At 38.7% G+C, this 16,444-nt stretch overlaps 1 protein-coding gene across 3 annotated transcripts in view; it reads right to left on the reverse strand.

Moving 5' to 3' along the window:
* Positions 1–12,597, reverse strand: part of LOC145449588 (serine/threonine-protein kinase SIK3-like) — a 68,432-nt gene extending 55,835 nt beyond the window's left edge. Inside the window, exons 1-2 of one of the 3 annotated variants that reach the window (XM_080327974.1) lie at positions 7,086–12,597; positions 3,280–3,396 (exon numbers count right to left, since the gene is read on the reverse strand). In XM_080327974.1, coding sequence (XP_080184100.1) covers positions 3,280–3,396; positions 7,086–7,241 — 273 coding nt within the window. In that variant the 5' untranslated portion in view covers positions 7,242–12,597. The remainder of the gene's footprint in view (positions 1–3,279; positions 3,397–7,085) is intronic. The other 2 variants (XM_080327975.1, XM_080327976.1) reach the window with 2 other exon arrangements.
* Between the last annotated feature and the right edge of the window lie 3,847 nt (positions 12,598–16,444).

The raw sequence follows: 16,444 nt of genomic DNA on the forward strand, positions 1-16,444 counted from the left end.
AACAGGCGGCCGGCCGTAAAGCATCAGTAGAGGCAGTGGGGAAAGTCAACTTGCCTCAAATTTCAGACACGGACTTTGCGACATCACTTTCAAAACATCGGTAATGAACATGAACAATCCTTGATATCAGGTCATTGTTAAAAAATTACAACCCTCCGAATTCCCTGGCTTTCAAATGGCTCATTTTAAATCACCAGGCGTTCTGGTGGGCCAAGTCTTCAGCGACGCAACAAAACCGGAAATAGAACCGACGCCGTGGAACTCCGGAGAATCCTACTGCTCGCTCATGATATCCCGCAGTTAAGGTGACATTTGCGAGGTTAAATATTCATCCGCCAAAACTCCAGGGAGGAACATAATCAATGTTAGAGACCCGGCGTCTTACTATCTAGCGGCCTCTTCGCCGCGATTGACGTCAATGCATTAAAATTTGATAAGCTCGACCGGGCTGGAATGAGCCCGCGCAGTGGCGCGAGGATTCCGGACGACGTTTAGCGGAGCGCCAGGCAATGGCGAAACCTGGACTGCCTACGTCCAAGAGCCGACAGCTTGACACACGTCAATTTTGCATCGCTGTCGGGTCTCGTTTGGGATACCCAGCCCCACTCGATCAGTGATAAGCGAGTCCTTCACTGAACAGATATATGGGGTATTGAGTTGGACTGTGCATTAGTGTGTCATCGGTAGTTAACGATATATTATGAATTTCATTCAACTTGCTACAACAATCACTCAACCACACAATAACAGGGGCTGACATAGGCAAACTACTACTATGACTTTAACTTGATAACGAATTGTAAACTCTCAACGCAAGTCACAATCGCCTGTCTCGGCACGCTTTAAATTTTAATTGCTCTTTTTTTACGCGTCCTTTTGACAACGGAAGCCACAACGAAGCGTGTTAGTGAATGTGAATATCGGTTGACCAACAGTTCCTTCCAATGGAAAGAATTGGCAAAATCGCGAGTTACAAGCGACCGCGGCATTGGTGCTGTGATAATACACAATATTCAAATGTATCGGCGCGTCAATTTTATTTCCTGTAATCCATCAAAAACAGCGAGGATATACATCAGATTTGCGAGTAGCGAAAGGTCACAGATTCACATTTTCGCAGGTGCCGACCCAGGATCACAAAACATTCACCATCGGAAAGCAGTGATTTACGAATCTATAGAACGCGCCGATTACATTATAACAAACGGAAGCGCAATTGTTTCAAGCGCGACCGACCGAAACCTTAATGGGTGAATGACGTCAATCACGGTCGCTGGATGCAATGTAAAATGCACAGCAGGTCCTAACAGGAAATTTGTGCAACGCCAAATTGTTCAAAGCGAAGCTGCCTGTCCCTTGTGCGCAGCGTCGCAGGCCGATTATGCGCAAACGTGTCAGACTCGAGCGGTGTAACAAATTCACTACCTAAGCGCTCTACTTACAGCACATGTCGCCGACGCTATTTCAACAAAATAAAGAGGTTGCGAACAAAGAACAATCAACGACGCAAATCTCGGCATAAAAAGCCGACAATTTTTTTCATCCCTACGCACCCGACTCGCACTGGTTTGAGGTCAATATTTATTATTATCTTTTTATTTTGTGTGAATATCATGTTTTAATCCAATGGTTTGTTTTTTACAGCATTGTTGATTCACCAGTATTGTATCGAAATGTACATCTGGAGTCTACAATAACCGGAACATCAGGTGGATAATGTGTTAGATTTTAGTTTTGTGAATCAACGAAATTTTGGGTTCTCCGAAAGGGCCTTCAGAATAGCGTAAGTAAGAGTTCGTCAGGTAATGGTGAAGAACCGCCAAGCAAAGCAATCACACATCGACATCACGCGCGTCGCGTAGCGCGGGGAATATCTTGTCCGGAAATCTACGGGACGCGGTTCAAGTGTCGAGATGATTATTGCGGCGAAGCGGCCGCCTGAGGAATGCGTAAACACACTCGAATGACGTCAATAGCAAAATCACGGCTTTGTTCGATTCGTTCAGTCAGCCGTGACGAAGACAACGCCGACATAATGTGTTGGTCAATCAATGCCTGCGAATGGGCGGCGCGTACGACGAGATAGGCGTTTACTAGGACGGTGTTTCGCCATTCATTAAAATAATAATGATGGATACCGCCCGCTAAGCCATATCCACGAGATCGCCAGTCACAACATATAAGCCCAAAACCGTGACTTCTTCTCAATAAGATACAACTACCAGTATCACCATTGAGTTAACCAACAACACATCCGACTCCTTTCAAATCCTCAAGCAAGATGGCTCCACTGACTATTATATTGAGATCAAATTAAATGAAATCCATTGTGTCTACAGGCAGCAAGACGGCGAGTGTAAAGATTTATCTATCAATCTTGATGTTACACAATAGGCATCGTAGGAAGTTTGAATCAGTCAAAACAAGCACTGCAAGTAGCAATGTTTATCAATACTGTTAACCATCTCTGCAAACACCGAAGCTTCTCTTCTGTTACATCAGTTCAACTTGATAGTAAGTCTGTAAGAACAATGCCAATCCGAAAATATTTCAGGCTTACAGCTAAGTAGGCCTACATGTGTCATCAATGAATACTATAGTAATGTAGAATACTTCCATCGTTAAGCCTCAAGTCAGTTTGAATCTGCCCCAGTCATCACCACCCAAAATAAGCTTTATAGATCAAATGTCAATTCTTGTCAACGAAAAATCTACCATAGACAAGCAGTCAACCGACTGGACAGGTGCACAAGCAGAACATGACTAGACCATCAATCATCTGTAGATATCACACCAATCAAATCAATTTGTCAATATTATTGAAGAGCTATATCTCGAATTTCAATAGGTCTATGCCCTGAGTATTTTAGTTTGCAAATTTCAGGGAATTTTTCGGCAACAATGCACCCGTCAAATCAAATGAACTAGAAGTAAATAATTCATCCAGCAAAACTCTGAAATATAGATAGTACGTTGTAAACAGTAAAACTACCTGTACTAGCAAGCAACATTCCTATTAGCGAGTTATCTCAGTTTAGTGCATTTGCTACCCGAACCCTATAGAAGCTGCTGCAAGCTCTAAGGTGTACATGTTATGGGCAAACGTAGGCATTGGCACTATCAATTACAAATTGACAAACAAAAAACATGTTTGTGAAGTCAAAAAACAGACATCCATATTCCTTACCATAACAGAAATTCACAATAGTTAACAATATCAAACAATATGATCTTGCACATTCGCGGCATGCAGACTGACAAATTGTGACAAAATATTACCTGATACAGTTTGATGATATTAGGATGATGTAATTTCTTCATTATTTTTATTTCCCTATAAATCTTTTCCAAGTTATCGTGGTCCAATTGCGTCTTATCAACAATTTTGATGGCGACCTGAAACATAGCAGTGGTGAGACAGGAATCCAATATCCGCATGTGCATACCATTACAATATGCGGAAATTTGATCGGATTAGCCTTACAACTACAAGAATGCTGCCTGGATAACACAAGAGTAGATTAGGTTAATCCTAGAAAATTGGACTAGCATCTATGGAAAGAGAAATTTGATGAAGATTTGACGACATATGATAGCCTATTAGACTAGTTGGCTGGGTAGTAGGTATACCGAGACAGCACTGAATTGTGCATCATTAAGTCATGAGGAAAATAGACTTTTCAGTACCAGAGTAAAATATACTTAAGGCTGGAAATAAGGAATTTAATATTGAATATTCCCTCATAAAATATAGCCTAGTAATATCATAGTCATACTGAATAGTTATTATCATGAAAACGGTCTTGCAACAAGTCCAATCATTTACTGTGATGCATTAAAGTGTTATTATTAAATCCCACTAAACAACGCTAATTTGATTCATGTGAAACAGTGATCCAGATTAAAGTCAATCGTTCACAGATGTACAGACGTTAGTAACAAGGAATCGACTGTGATCTGACGAGTTACATGTATGTTATGGTATGGCGATGACTAAGTGAACATGGCCACAGAATATAAAATTACCATGTGTACTTATAGTTAAAGAGGTAAGGTATCTGGTGAAGGATGTTATAACCATGCCGAGCGAGAAGATAGGTTGTTGATTGATATTAGCAGAGGACCTGCGAGCAGCATAACAGAGTCACGAAAATCTTGTATAGAGTATAGCCATTAGGTCTAGATGAGGGATGTCAAACATAACGGCTAACGTGCAACTATAGCGTTCGTCCAGAATAGAAAGGGCCTATGTCACATTTCATAGTTCTGAGAAAATTCAATTTGAAGATTCTACATATTCCTTATTGAAAGATCTCAAAGCCTTTTCTGTTATTAGTTCTTTCATCCTTCTCCTTGTCAATCAACTTACTTTGGGAACAAATGTCCATTTTCAAATCAATCGGCATGACGGGTTTTTCCTCCCCGAATGGACATAGGCCATGATTAATGCTCACTAATATACTGGGACATAGGCCCATTTGACTCAATATTGGGACATAGGCCCATGTGTCAATCCTTTTCAATCCGTCTTTTTAGACATTATGATGCTGTATTTTGTGAGCAATAACAGTTAACCATTAAAACAAATGTATTTTCGCATTTTTCAACCAGAAGTGTTGTAGACAGCAGGTACCGAGTCCATTAGAATGTCGCAGTTTTGATAGGTCTTGAAATTTAAGCAAGTTCAGCAACCACCGTTTTTGTTTTATACAAACTTGAAACTGAGAAACGACTAAATATAGTCAATAACATACATCATGATTCTATTTACAATTTATGGGGAAGACATTTTACCTATTCCTAATAAATCTCCTAACTGATTCATCTCAAATGAATCACTCTTCAAGAAGCTGTATCCGTTGTGGCTGTATAAGAGACTTTGAATGGACCCAAGTTAACTTGTAATTACTTTTCATGTCTTGTTTTATCCTGCTGCCTTCTATTTTCTGTTGGCTATGCCTACTATGAGAGTGAAGTATGATAGATTCCTATTGTACGAGGGTGGATGTCTTCTTATAGTTTCTTTTTCAATCAAAGAAACTATAGCGCAACTGGTATCAATACTGATAGCTGGTGTTTTAAAGGTTCAATTCTCCTGGAATGATTTTAGCTGCTCAAATCAATGCGAGCAGTGTTTTCCTAACCCTAGCTAGATTGCTTTTTCAGTAACTGAAAAATTAGATAGCGTTCATTGTTCCACATGAGATGAAATAAAAATTTCCATTGTCCGTCACAATGCATCAACAATAAAATGGGCCTATGTCCAATTACTTTCTTCAAGCAAGGTGATGGAAAAGGCCTATGTCCAAAAATCTTGGACATAGGCCCCTTCTATTCTCAAATGTAATCAAAAGTATTTGGCCTATGTCACATCAAGTCAAGGAACAGGCCCAATATATGAGAAGGACTCATTGCCATCTGAAAGAGCTGTATCCATATACTAGAAAAATCAAAAAAAGTGAAATTATGAAAAATGGACATAGGCCTTTTCTATTCTGGACGAACGATAGGACAATTTCATCTGGCGCAAGAAATATTGCTGGGTAATTCTTGTATAATCCAGCACATATATACATATCAAAGTTTAGACAGTAAATAATGAACACATCCAATTAAATGTTCTTCAAAGATTTCAAAGACAAGTGGACCCGAAGGCGAAAACGCCAATACCAATGGTTGTATAAAGCTACTTTGTGTTCAGATAATATAATGAAAAAATATCTGTGAGCGCACTGCTAGATATCTTCGGTCTCATAAGGGATCTTACTTACACAGCACTTTGGTCTAATTCTATCCAACAAATGTTTAAATTCAGAGCTAAACAGTATTCCTAACGACCCAAACAAATGAGGCAACTCCATGCCTATTAGGGAAATTATGCATTGACATCAAAATAAAGGGAGCATAGAAATATGCCTACTTATATCATCATGACTGGCAGGTTATAGATACGTTGGTGGTAACTAATTGTGTCGAATCGGCAAATCACTAAATTTTTGCCAATTCGATTCCTTGCGAAAAGAAGTGTTGGCTAGTATAAAGCCCTTATGATCCGCAATATTAAATATTATGTGAAGGCCTGATAATAAAGGATCCCACTGAAATAAAAAGGTGCATACTGCATATTGATGTGGCTCAATTTTTCTTATCGAGCCCACAAGTGACAGAAAGTCTGAATACGGCCTGTGACCAAAATTGAGTTTGACATCAATGACATGCCTGGACTAGATGATTGCATATTGACCGCATCATGCTTGGATTATGCATTACCCAGTAACGCTGTGTTTTGCAGTTTTCTGTTTGTGATCATAAGCATCCAAAGAGCCAGTCTCGCATGCATTTGCTGACGGTGCCTATTTTGTGACGACATTGGTTCACTTTCCGGACCTTCGTTTCAACCTATGCTAACTATGTAAGTGTGATTGGGCCCAAAATCTACATGTTTTACACTCAAGCTAATGAAGATTTGAACCATTGCATAGCACAATCCTATCACATCATCAGAGTCAGCTCAAAAGTGCAGACAAACCAGACTTGTACAAACTACTGGATTTTCAAAAGACGCCATTAAATCTAGAACTAGAACTAGAACTACTCAATTTTTAAAACCAGCATCTATAACTATAACTACACAATTTTCAAAATCCTTAACTACAACTATAACTAGAACAACCTGATTTTCAAAATCTGCAATAATAACTAGAACTACAACTACGGTACTCAATTTTCAAAATCAGCAACTACAACTAGAACTAGAACTATTCAAAAAACCGTTAGTTAGTCCGAGACAAACTACAAACACCATACATTTGCAAACAAAACTAAAATATAAGAGGCACAGTGCAATTAAGGACACATCCCCACATAATAACACATCTGTTGATCATGTAATAAAGTACAATTAGTTTGAATTTTACTCATATATAACTGATCTTCGCAATTCTACAGTAATTTGATTATCTGCGCAATTAAATTAAAATGTGTCAACCAGGGCACTGACAACAAGTTACGAAGAGATCTATCCCATCCTCAGTTTAAATACATGGCGATGGGCATTCATCTTACAATATAATGACAAGTCTTACTTTTGTCTTTGTCACGACATGCATGGCCAGCTTGACGACAGCAAAATTCCCTTTCCCGATAGTCTGCTCGATCTCATAGCAACCAACTCTGTTGAGTCCAGAGGTCCTGTTCATGATACGAGCACCGCCACCAACAGCACCCCTTCTCGAAGACATTGCAATGCACTCGAAAAATAGTTCCCTCACTGATTGGTCTTGGAAGTTCTCCAGAAAGTACTCCAAACGAGCAGCATTTTATACCAATTCCTACCACCCCCACGGAAGGATGTCTATTCGGCAGGGCCTATATCGAGGTTAGGTTACTGTAAAGGCAAGGTTATCAAAACTTTTTATCAATGCGAAATTGATTAGAAATCTTGAACACTTTAAATTTGAGCTACCGCACGTAAAAATTATGAAATTTCTTCATAGTGGTGACACAGTCTACATTGATATTGATTATAAAGTGAAGATATTGAATTTCATATGGAATTAGCTTTTGATTCAGTGCCCACCATAGCATTCTTGCATTTAGAGCAGGGGTGTCAAACATACGGCCCGCCAGACGATATCATCCGGCCCACGGAACAATTCTGAGTAGTTTCAAAAAATGCTTAAATTGTCCAGCTTTGATTTTTCGAAAGAAATACTTCCCAATTCAATCACAGTATTTCTTTTGGCAATTCGGTTGTTTGTGAATACAGGTGTTGCTTGAATTGAACCTGAATGGTACGCAATATAATGTAGCATAATATGCTAAATGCTAATATAGGCTTGATAATAACATATTCAATAAAAAAACAATGGCATGGATTTTGAGGCAACAATTTGGCCCAGCCCACGACGCAAGTCGAGTTTGACACCTTGATTTGGGACTTACAGTTTCATATCATAAGATAACATCTAACAATTCAAGGTAGGAAATATCCAGCATAACCAAACTAAAAGCAATTGCGTGGCGATGTGGTGACATGATCACTTATCTCGAGCCGCCAACCTGTTTCAAAATCCTTACTCAAACTATTGTTTATAAGTAACAGACACAAATAAGTGAAATGGAAACATGAAAAATTATAAGACAAAGATGCAGTATCTGTAATCCAAGCGTAAAACAGAGCAAGTACAAGATATCAAGTACTCTTGACTCTTGCGACAGCTTGATGTACATTGTAAACCGTCATTTCGATGGTACAATTTTCCACACAATGAGCTATAATTTTCGTAAATCTCAATGCCGTCTTTTGAGCACCAACATAGTATGGTAATGCACACATTCAAACCTCCGTAAGATAGAACTTTACTGTAATAGACACTAGAATTCGGCAGCAAAATGGTAAAATCAATTCAAGAGGAAGTCTGCACCGCACAAGTATTGGCTATTGAAACTTCCGTATGTGTCATGCATTGTCAATGACTATAAAAATATTGTTACCGAGAAGTTTTCACAGTAACACTGATTTCCAGAGATGGCTTGTCAAGTTACGAGAAATATCGTCCGAACTCGGGGCAGAAAATACTTCGCCACATAAAAAACAATCCTACACCGCTCCGCTCCGCAACACACTATGGTCTCAGCAGCAACAAAGATGAAGTGATATCGCAGTTTGGAAATGAAGGAAGCGATAGCCAACAAACTATTTATAAACATTGAGATTTACAGCAGCAATCCAGTAATCCTGGAAACACCAAAACACAGAGATGGCTCTCTCCACCAAAAAGTTTGTTGCGAAATTAAGATCCATCCCGTGAATTGGAAATAGTAACAACACTGATAGGAAGAGCGTGATATCCATAACAGAGTATAAAAATAAACCTACATTTCTCAATTTGATTTATAATATAAAGGGGCATAACAGTTTATCAGCAGACAAAATAGACAAACCGGAGATATCTGGCTATTTTTATCCTCAAGTAATATGACATGATGGTTTTGTGAGTCTATTTCAAGCTGAGTTCTAACTATAGGCAACAATTTAAGGAGAAAATAGCAGAACGTTTTAAAATATCCTTTACAAACTTTCATATCACTATAAAACCACAAATAGATACATCAATGTCAATTCAGGGACAGCTTAGTATGCATATCAACTTGCTCCAAATCTTTGATATGAGTAATACATCATTTTGTAAGTTAAACAAGGGATTTGTTCAACAAGAGGCAGAGGATGAAAAGTAAATACTGATGTATCTTTGCTTTCACACATTACATAGCACACATACCCAGTCTAATTGATACAAGGATCTATAACATATAATTCACATTGACGCATGACTAACACCAGGCTCATACACCAATAGCCAAGGAATCCATATTATGGTTAACCAATAGGCTACCAAGTTTAGTCTACAAATTACCATAAACCAGTAGCCTATAGAGTAATGACATTTTTATCCATCTTGACCAAAATATGGATCGATAAATTAAATTTTACATTTTTGGGTACTCAAATTATTACATTAACTTCAGGCTCAAGGTACGAGATACTTATGTAGGTAGCTTGCACACTGGGCCAACATGGGGTCCTTTCCTGCCATCCTATTTTATACTTCTACTTGGAAGTGGTGATGACATCCAAAGGTGATCATAACCAACTAAATCATTATTCATGTATCATGTATAGGCCTACTACAGATCTGCTTCTGACAACATTGTTATAAATGAGTTATATACTATGAAGTAATTGCAGCAGGATTTTCAAATTTTATCGGTCATAAATGTAAGGTATTCCTAACTAATTTTAACACTACAAAAATGAAATGAAGGACAACGCCCGTTTCAATCGTCAAAATTAAAGTACATTATCCTGCATCTACGACAGGCAAAATGCAATTGTACAAATTCTGTACTCAATTCATGCCCTTGAGCAAGTTGGTGGAAATCGCACAAATATTTGTAAAATTGTAATTCTAATTTCAGTGATTTGAATCTGTATTGAAAAGGCCTGCTGGTACCAGTGCGGCTATACATCACACAGGCCTAAAGAGGATTATGGTTAGCGAAATATGCAGTCATAGTACAAATTGTAGTAAAAAGCTTCAGAAGTGATCAATGTTATTTCAATCAAACATATCAGCAGTTAATACCTGATACAAATCGAATATATCTAGGCCTGGGCAAAAACAAGTATACATTTTGTATGACAACAAACAAAAAAATATTGTTGGTTCCAATTTTTCAAATGTAGGGCCTATGCCTAATGTAATTTCCTATTTGCTAACAGTAAGTATGATATAACACATTGTGACAACACTACTTTTCACTAATTCTTTATTAATTTTGATGCAATGACATATAATCCAGATTTCATAGTCTTGAGGAAACACGGAATTATCAAAACCACATCAACAACAAGAACAGAGAACTCCTAACTTACTGACAGCATCAATGTAAAACTAGCATATTGGAATGATTTATGTGTGATTAAGCACGACTAGAACAACCAAACGAAATGATTGTTAAAATTCCATGCCCATTCAAGGATTCAATGGATGTGTCTTGCCCAATGAAGATTATAGAGACATATTCATGATCTCTACACAATGAGTAGAGCACTTATAACACCATACACGAATGTTGTGCTCAATTGCATGCCTACAAAGTGGGCATAACTATTCCACAATGTTTTGCGAGCCTGCATGGATTCACCTCCCTTCTGTCACTTCAAAATAACATCCAGCAAACTCACAGCCTGTCCCTCTTCCATGGTCACATAGGTAAATACTTCATAGAAATTTTCGACACAAAATAGTCAGTAAATACAAACACACTATAACTATTACCGACAGACCTTGACTAATGTGAAAATTTGGGATGGACAAAAAGTTGAGCCAAAACCCTTTTGATGATACAAAATGTACTGAAACTGAAATAGCATTGGTTGCTTCTTTGAGCAATTGTGCATGTCATATTCAGAAGTAAGTAATATACCAGGCAATAATTAGTCAGATACGGTAACTGTTTTAAATTGAACATTCTTTCCATCTCAGCTTTTTCACACGACAGTGATATGGTCGTGGAAGAACTTTTTCCGTCTAGCACCAGGAAGGATTAGCTGGGCTGTTGTCATTGTTCTGAGTTCTGACCATGATCATACTGATGACATGGGGTAGCCTATATCTCGCAGTGATGTTGAATATTTGCAATCATTCTTCTTCCCTTGTGGAATATAACTGGTCAATGACTGGTCATCAACACGTTACATGCATATCTCAGTGGTTCTCAACCTTTACTAGGCCTAATCCCTTGTGTTAATACTCAAATTTTCGCCTAGTCACCAAGCAAAAATCTACCACATACATTACACAACTAGAACAGTACCATAGAATACAGGTGCATAAATTAAACTGTGAATTAACAATAGTGTCAGATGAACAAAACCATCAAAACATTCTTTTTACACAATATAAACAAATTACCAAAGATTATAATGACTATTCTGCAAATATGTGTGACTTCAGCAGTAGACTATGAGTCAGGTGTGTATATTGACCTTCAGCGAACCCCTGGGGTTGGTGAGAACCACTGTTAAGATTTAATGATAATACATACCAGCAGACCTACTGCCACTGTGTTCTGTTACAGTTAGTATTAAGACTTACGAGTCAGATGCAGTTTCAAAACTTGATCACTCACATTGTTATACAGGAGGGACATGTAAGGTTTTCTTTAATTACATTATACCATTACATAGGCTATACACTACACACACCATAGATATCGAGCAGCAAATAGAGCTAATTTTTCCTTAATGGTTTTCATTGAAAATTTTTTAGTAAGAATGATCAATTGTCGAAGAGAGTAAAAATATGCTTGCACTTCAAATTTTGGCGTGTTAACAATATGAGGGAATGGGATGGATGTGATTCATACTTAAAACTGACAAGGTTCTGGCAACTGGTATTAGGTATTATCTCTTAGCAGTCAGAGTCACTATAAGGTTGGCTACGAAGTTCGAACGTTCGTTATGCAAATACTCGATCCATCTACACTCTACACACAATACACATAGACATACTGATTATTCCTGTTTTCAAAACTCTATATTAATAACATCTCGTGATTTCACATATACAAATCTTCTCATATTGCGAAACAGACAATTTAGGCTAACTCACATACGTTTCCTGCTCAAATAAGCTATACTCTTCAGTCTTCACTTCAAGCTTTAGCCTGCAAGTGTGAATCACTCCTCACTGCCATAGCTGCAACCTTTATCCTACTGAGAATTTTTCAATTATTCAATGTTAAATATCTTAACCATATTTATTACTACCAACCACTGCAGCGTCCAGCCACTCACCCCACAACAACGACACTTTCGAGGTTTGACACTTCAAGTAACATACCAGCAATTGATAAATCATAAAGCGCGGGTCATCCATCTATACAAGCATCAGTCAGCGGTAATTTCAGTTCTAGCAACACTTATAAAGATACAATGACAATTCCCTTGACTTCCTAATGGTTCTTGATCTGACTATCAGCAGTAAACACAGCTGGACACATACAGATCGCACAGCACATCTAGTCTAGCTGCTGTTTCGCGAACTCAGCTTTCAACGGCAGCACAGTCGCAGTTGTCCGTCAAATTTACTCAAGCGGATAGTTCGTTGCGGTTGGGGAACAATAAGCATTGAGCAAAGCTTGTTGGATTGGAGCAGTGGTTCCCAACCGTTTTCAACTCACCGCCCCCTTATCACGGATCCGAAAAATAGGACATGTAGACGAGGAATTTATTCACCCAAATCTGTTCGCTGATAAATTTACTAAAAAAAGACTATATTTCCGAGGTGGTAGGTGCTCGGAAAACCGGTTTCTGCGTCTACTTTCCGTTGAGTTTACCGTTTTTTTCGCGTCATATGTAGAATAACCCGTCTTCAAGTGCATTTGTTTGGCCGTGTTAACTGAATATATCTCACTGGACGCTCTAACATTTCGCCCCACATCGTCTCCCCAGTCGCCCCCTTCCATAGACTAATCCAAGTCGCTTCGACATATTCTTGTCTATTCATTGTATCGCATTTTTGTGGTGTATTGAACTGATAAAATTGCTAATAAACCAATGATGATGATGGTATCTTCATCCCCTTGTTTCTCAAAATCACCCACTGGGGTGGGGAAGCGATATCGCCCACGTTGGGAACCTATGGATTAGAGGGATATGTATACTGAATCAAAGAATGCAGAAAGACTGTTCACACAGTGTTCCGCACTCAAACATCCCATGTCTTTGGTATGTCCGGCTGTGTTGCGCCACTCGAATACTATGTCTAGGGTATGTTCGCACAGTGGTGCGTCACTCGGACATCGTGTCTGGGACCTGGGTATGTTCATTGTTCATTCCGCCACTCAGACATACCTTGGGCATGCTCATTGCTCAGACCGTGTTTCGCCACTGGGACATCATATGTCTGTGATAGATTCCGACTGTGTTTCCACTCCGACATCATGTCTTTGGTACGTCCGTACTTTCTCTACCTCAGAGATGATGAAACACATTAAGAATCTACACCAGACATGATTTCCTGGCCAAGAACAAATGACATTTTTGGAATCAGCGCCCCAACAAAAAATATCACAGAATTGTGATCTGTTCTACAGTCTTGGAGACTACATATGCCACTCTGGGTCCTTCTGATACTCTTTAAACCATTATTCCAATCAATAAGTTACAATATGACATCATCTATTGGGAGTCTGACAGTGTTAGCGCACTGAAGCCACTGCAATAAATACAACATCAGGTCCTCCCTATCATCAGGGCCCCATATGGGCCAAGATGTGCGTCCGACAAATCACGGCGTAAAAGATTCGGTGTCCTAAACATAAAAGATACCCGAAAACTAGAAATTGCCAAGTTTATGTATCAGTTCCACTGCGGTCACTGCCCCGAAAATTTCAATGAATTCTTTACCTCGGCATCAAAAGTGCATATTCCAGGGCAGGGGTGGGTAAACTTTTGGGCTCGCGGGCCGCATTCAACATCTAAATCCTTTCGCGAGCCGCACTATATTATATATAGAGATTATTTGCCAAAAGGCAATATTGCCATTTAATCAGTGGTTCTTAAACTTTATGATAGTGAACAATTTCAATCCCAACGGATAGCTTGATGTCATTTAAGGTTATGGATGTAGACGAGAGAATTATCAAATATGAAATCTGGACAATAGACAGAGCAATAACCATGAACTGGCGGTAAATCACGCGGAGCGCGAGAAAAATGTCAGTTCACTGCGGTTTCGCGCCTCCTTTCAGATGCTGCCACGCCCCCCAGTTTGAGAACCACTGTCATAAGTGACCGAAGAAATATGGAGATAATATATAAGTGCATCGTCCTCATCAGTAACCAATTTGTAAAGAAAAACACTCATGGACCGAGCATTCAACATCTAAATCCATTCGCCTACCACAGTAGGCTATATAAAATTGGGATTATAAAACAAAATGCAATGTTGGTATTTGATTATATAGCGAGGATGTGGAAATTATATATATTTATATTTAAAACCAACCAACCATTGATTTCAGGATATGGTACACGCGTATGAAACATTGGCGAGATTTCATTAGCTGCTGGTCAACCTGAATATAACCAATTTTCTAAACTATAGGGATGAAAGTCGGTTGTGCCGATTCCTAGAACAGGATGGAGATTTGAATCTGTCGGCAGTGATATGTATAGTAGGGCTTCAAAATGATTTTTTTTCTCAAATCGTACTGGCTACTTGATAAAATTGTTAGGTTACCTAATTTAGGCCTACACTCAAAATTTGGTTCAATTCCAGCCAGTAACCGCTTTGCTACAGGAGAAGAAAGTTTCTAATTATTATATAAAAATAAATAATAAAAAATTTGAAAACTTTCTGTTCACCCCATGAAAGTGTTAGGCTGTCTATAGAAACGATGCTCACTAAATTTGATTCAATTCCAACATGTGGAAGCGGAGTTATTGCCGTCGAAAAATATGGATTTGAATAAAATAGTATTTAAGGCATGGCCGGCCAACCCGTGGCCCGCGGGCCACATGTGGCCCGCGAGAAGGTTTTGAGTGGCCCGCGAGGTAATTTCCGAAATTTCTAATATCATCAAAAATGGATTGCACAGATTTTGAGCTTGCAAGGCCAACCAAAAATTTGATTAGTCTGGCCGCAATACTTGAGATGTGATGACTAAAATATCAGTTCCAACGCATTGACAGATCCATCAGCCATTCACATATTGATACATCTTCGTACACTACAATAAAGCAGAATAATTTGCGATTGACTTATCAAAGGTAAAAATTTTCTACAAGCTTAGCGCAATATGTTGTCACTCGATTTCTTGTTTTTATTATTGTTGCCCTTTTGTGAAAATGGAAGAACACCTAATGTATCAGATTGAGTCTAACTATATTCGCGATTACAAGACAAAGTGTCGTTCAACATATGCGACCTTGCGTTTGCGCTCGCAGTAAGACCGTCCACCGTGAAACCTAGGCACGAAATGATTGACGCATGTTGGTCACAGCTTTCGTTATCGATATGTCCATGCGCCGAATAGCCCAGTCCTCGCAAACTTAGCCCAGCGATATACAGCAGGCCCGCAATATAGTCAAGTGACAATATTATTGACCTATGAACTTCAAAAAATTTTCGCGCTTCGCGCGGATAGTGGCCCGCGCATAATTTCGTCGATCGAATTTTGCCCTTTGGCCGAAAAGGTTGGCCAGCCCTGATTTAAGGTCACCGATTCTTTATTTATTTATTATAGTTGTGCTCACCGTAAATACTATTTTATTCAAATCAAAATTTTTCGACGGCAATAACTCCGCTTCCACTGGTTGGAATTAAACCAAATTTGGTGAGGATCGTTTCTATAGACAGCCTAACACTTTCATGGGGTGAACAGAAAATTTTCAAATTTTTTGTTATTTATTTTTAAATAATAAATAGAAACTTTCTTCTCCTGTAGCAAAGCGGTTACTGGCTGGAATTGAACCAAATTTTTTGTGTAGGCTTAAATTAGGTAACCTAACAATTTTATCAAGTAGCCAGTACGATTTGAGAAAAAAAGTCATTTTTGAAGAGCCCTAATGTATAGATTTGCTGATTCTACTTTTGGTTCAACTCCAGGACACACAATACTGACAGCGTCATAGCCATGTTAGCTTCAAATATTCTGTATATCGATTTTATAAATATAAATACTTTTGCACATACAGAGAACGAACCACACGCGCGAATCGATCTTTCCAAGTACAACAGCAAAAGTATTAAGCTTGCTGGAGTGGCCAATGTAGAATTACAATAGTGATCCAAAATTCATTCCCATTTTGACTTTCTGGTATGTTTAGCAATTGAAACCTTTTAAAATACGTGGGCTCTGAGGTCGGGCT

Source organism: Botryllus schlosseri, chromosome 11 (genome assembly GCF_051294905.1).
Source record: "Botryllus schlosseri isolate E-star chromosome 11, Bs_hap1, whole genome shotgun sequence".
Taxonomy (NCBI): Eukaryota; Metazoa; Chordata; class Ascidiacea; order Stolidobranchia; family Styelidae; genus Botryllus; species Botryllus schlosseri.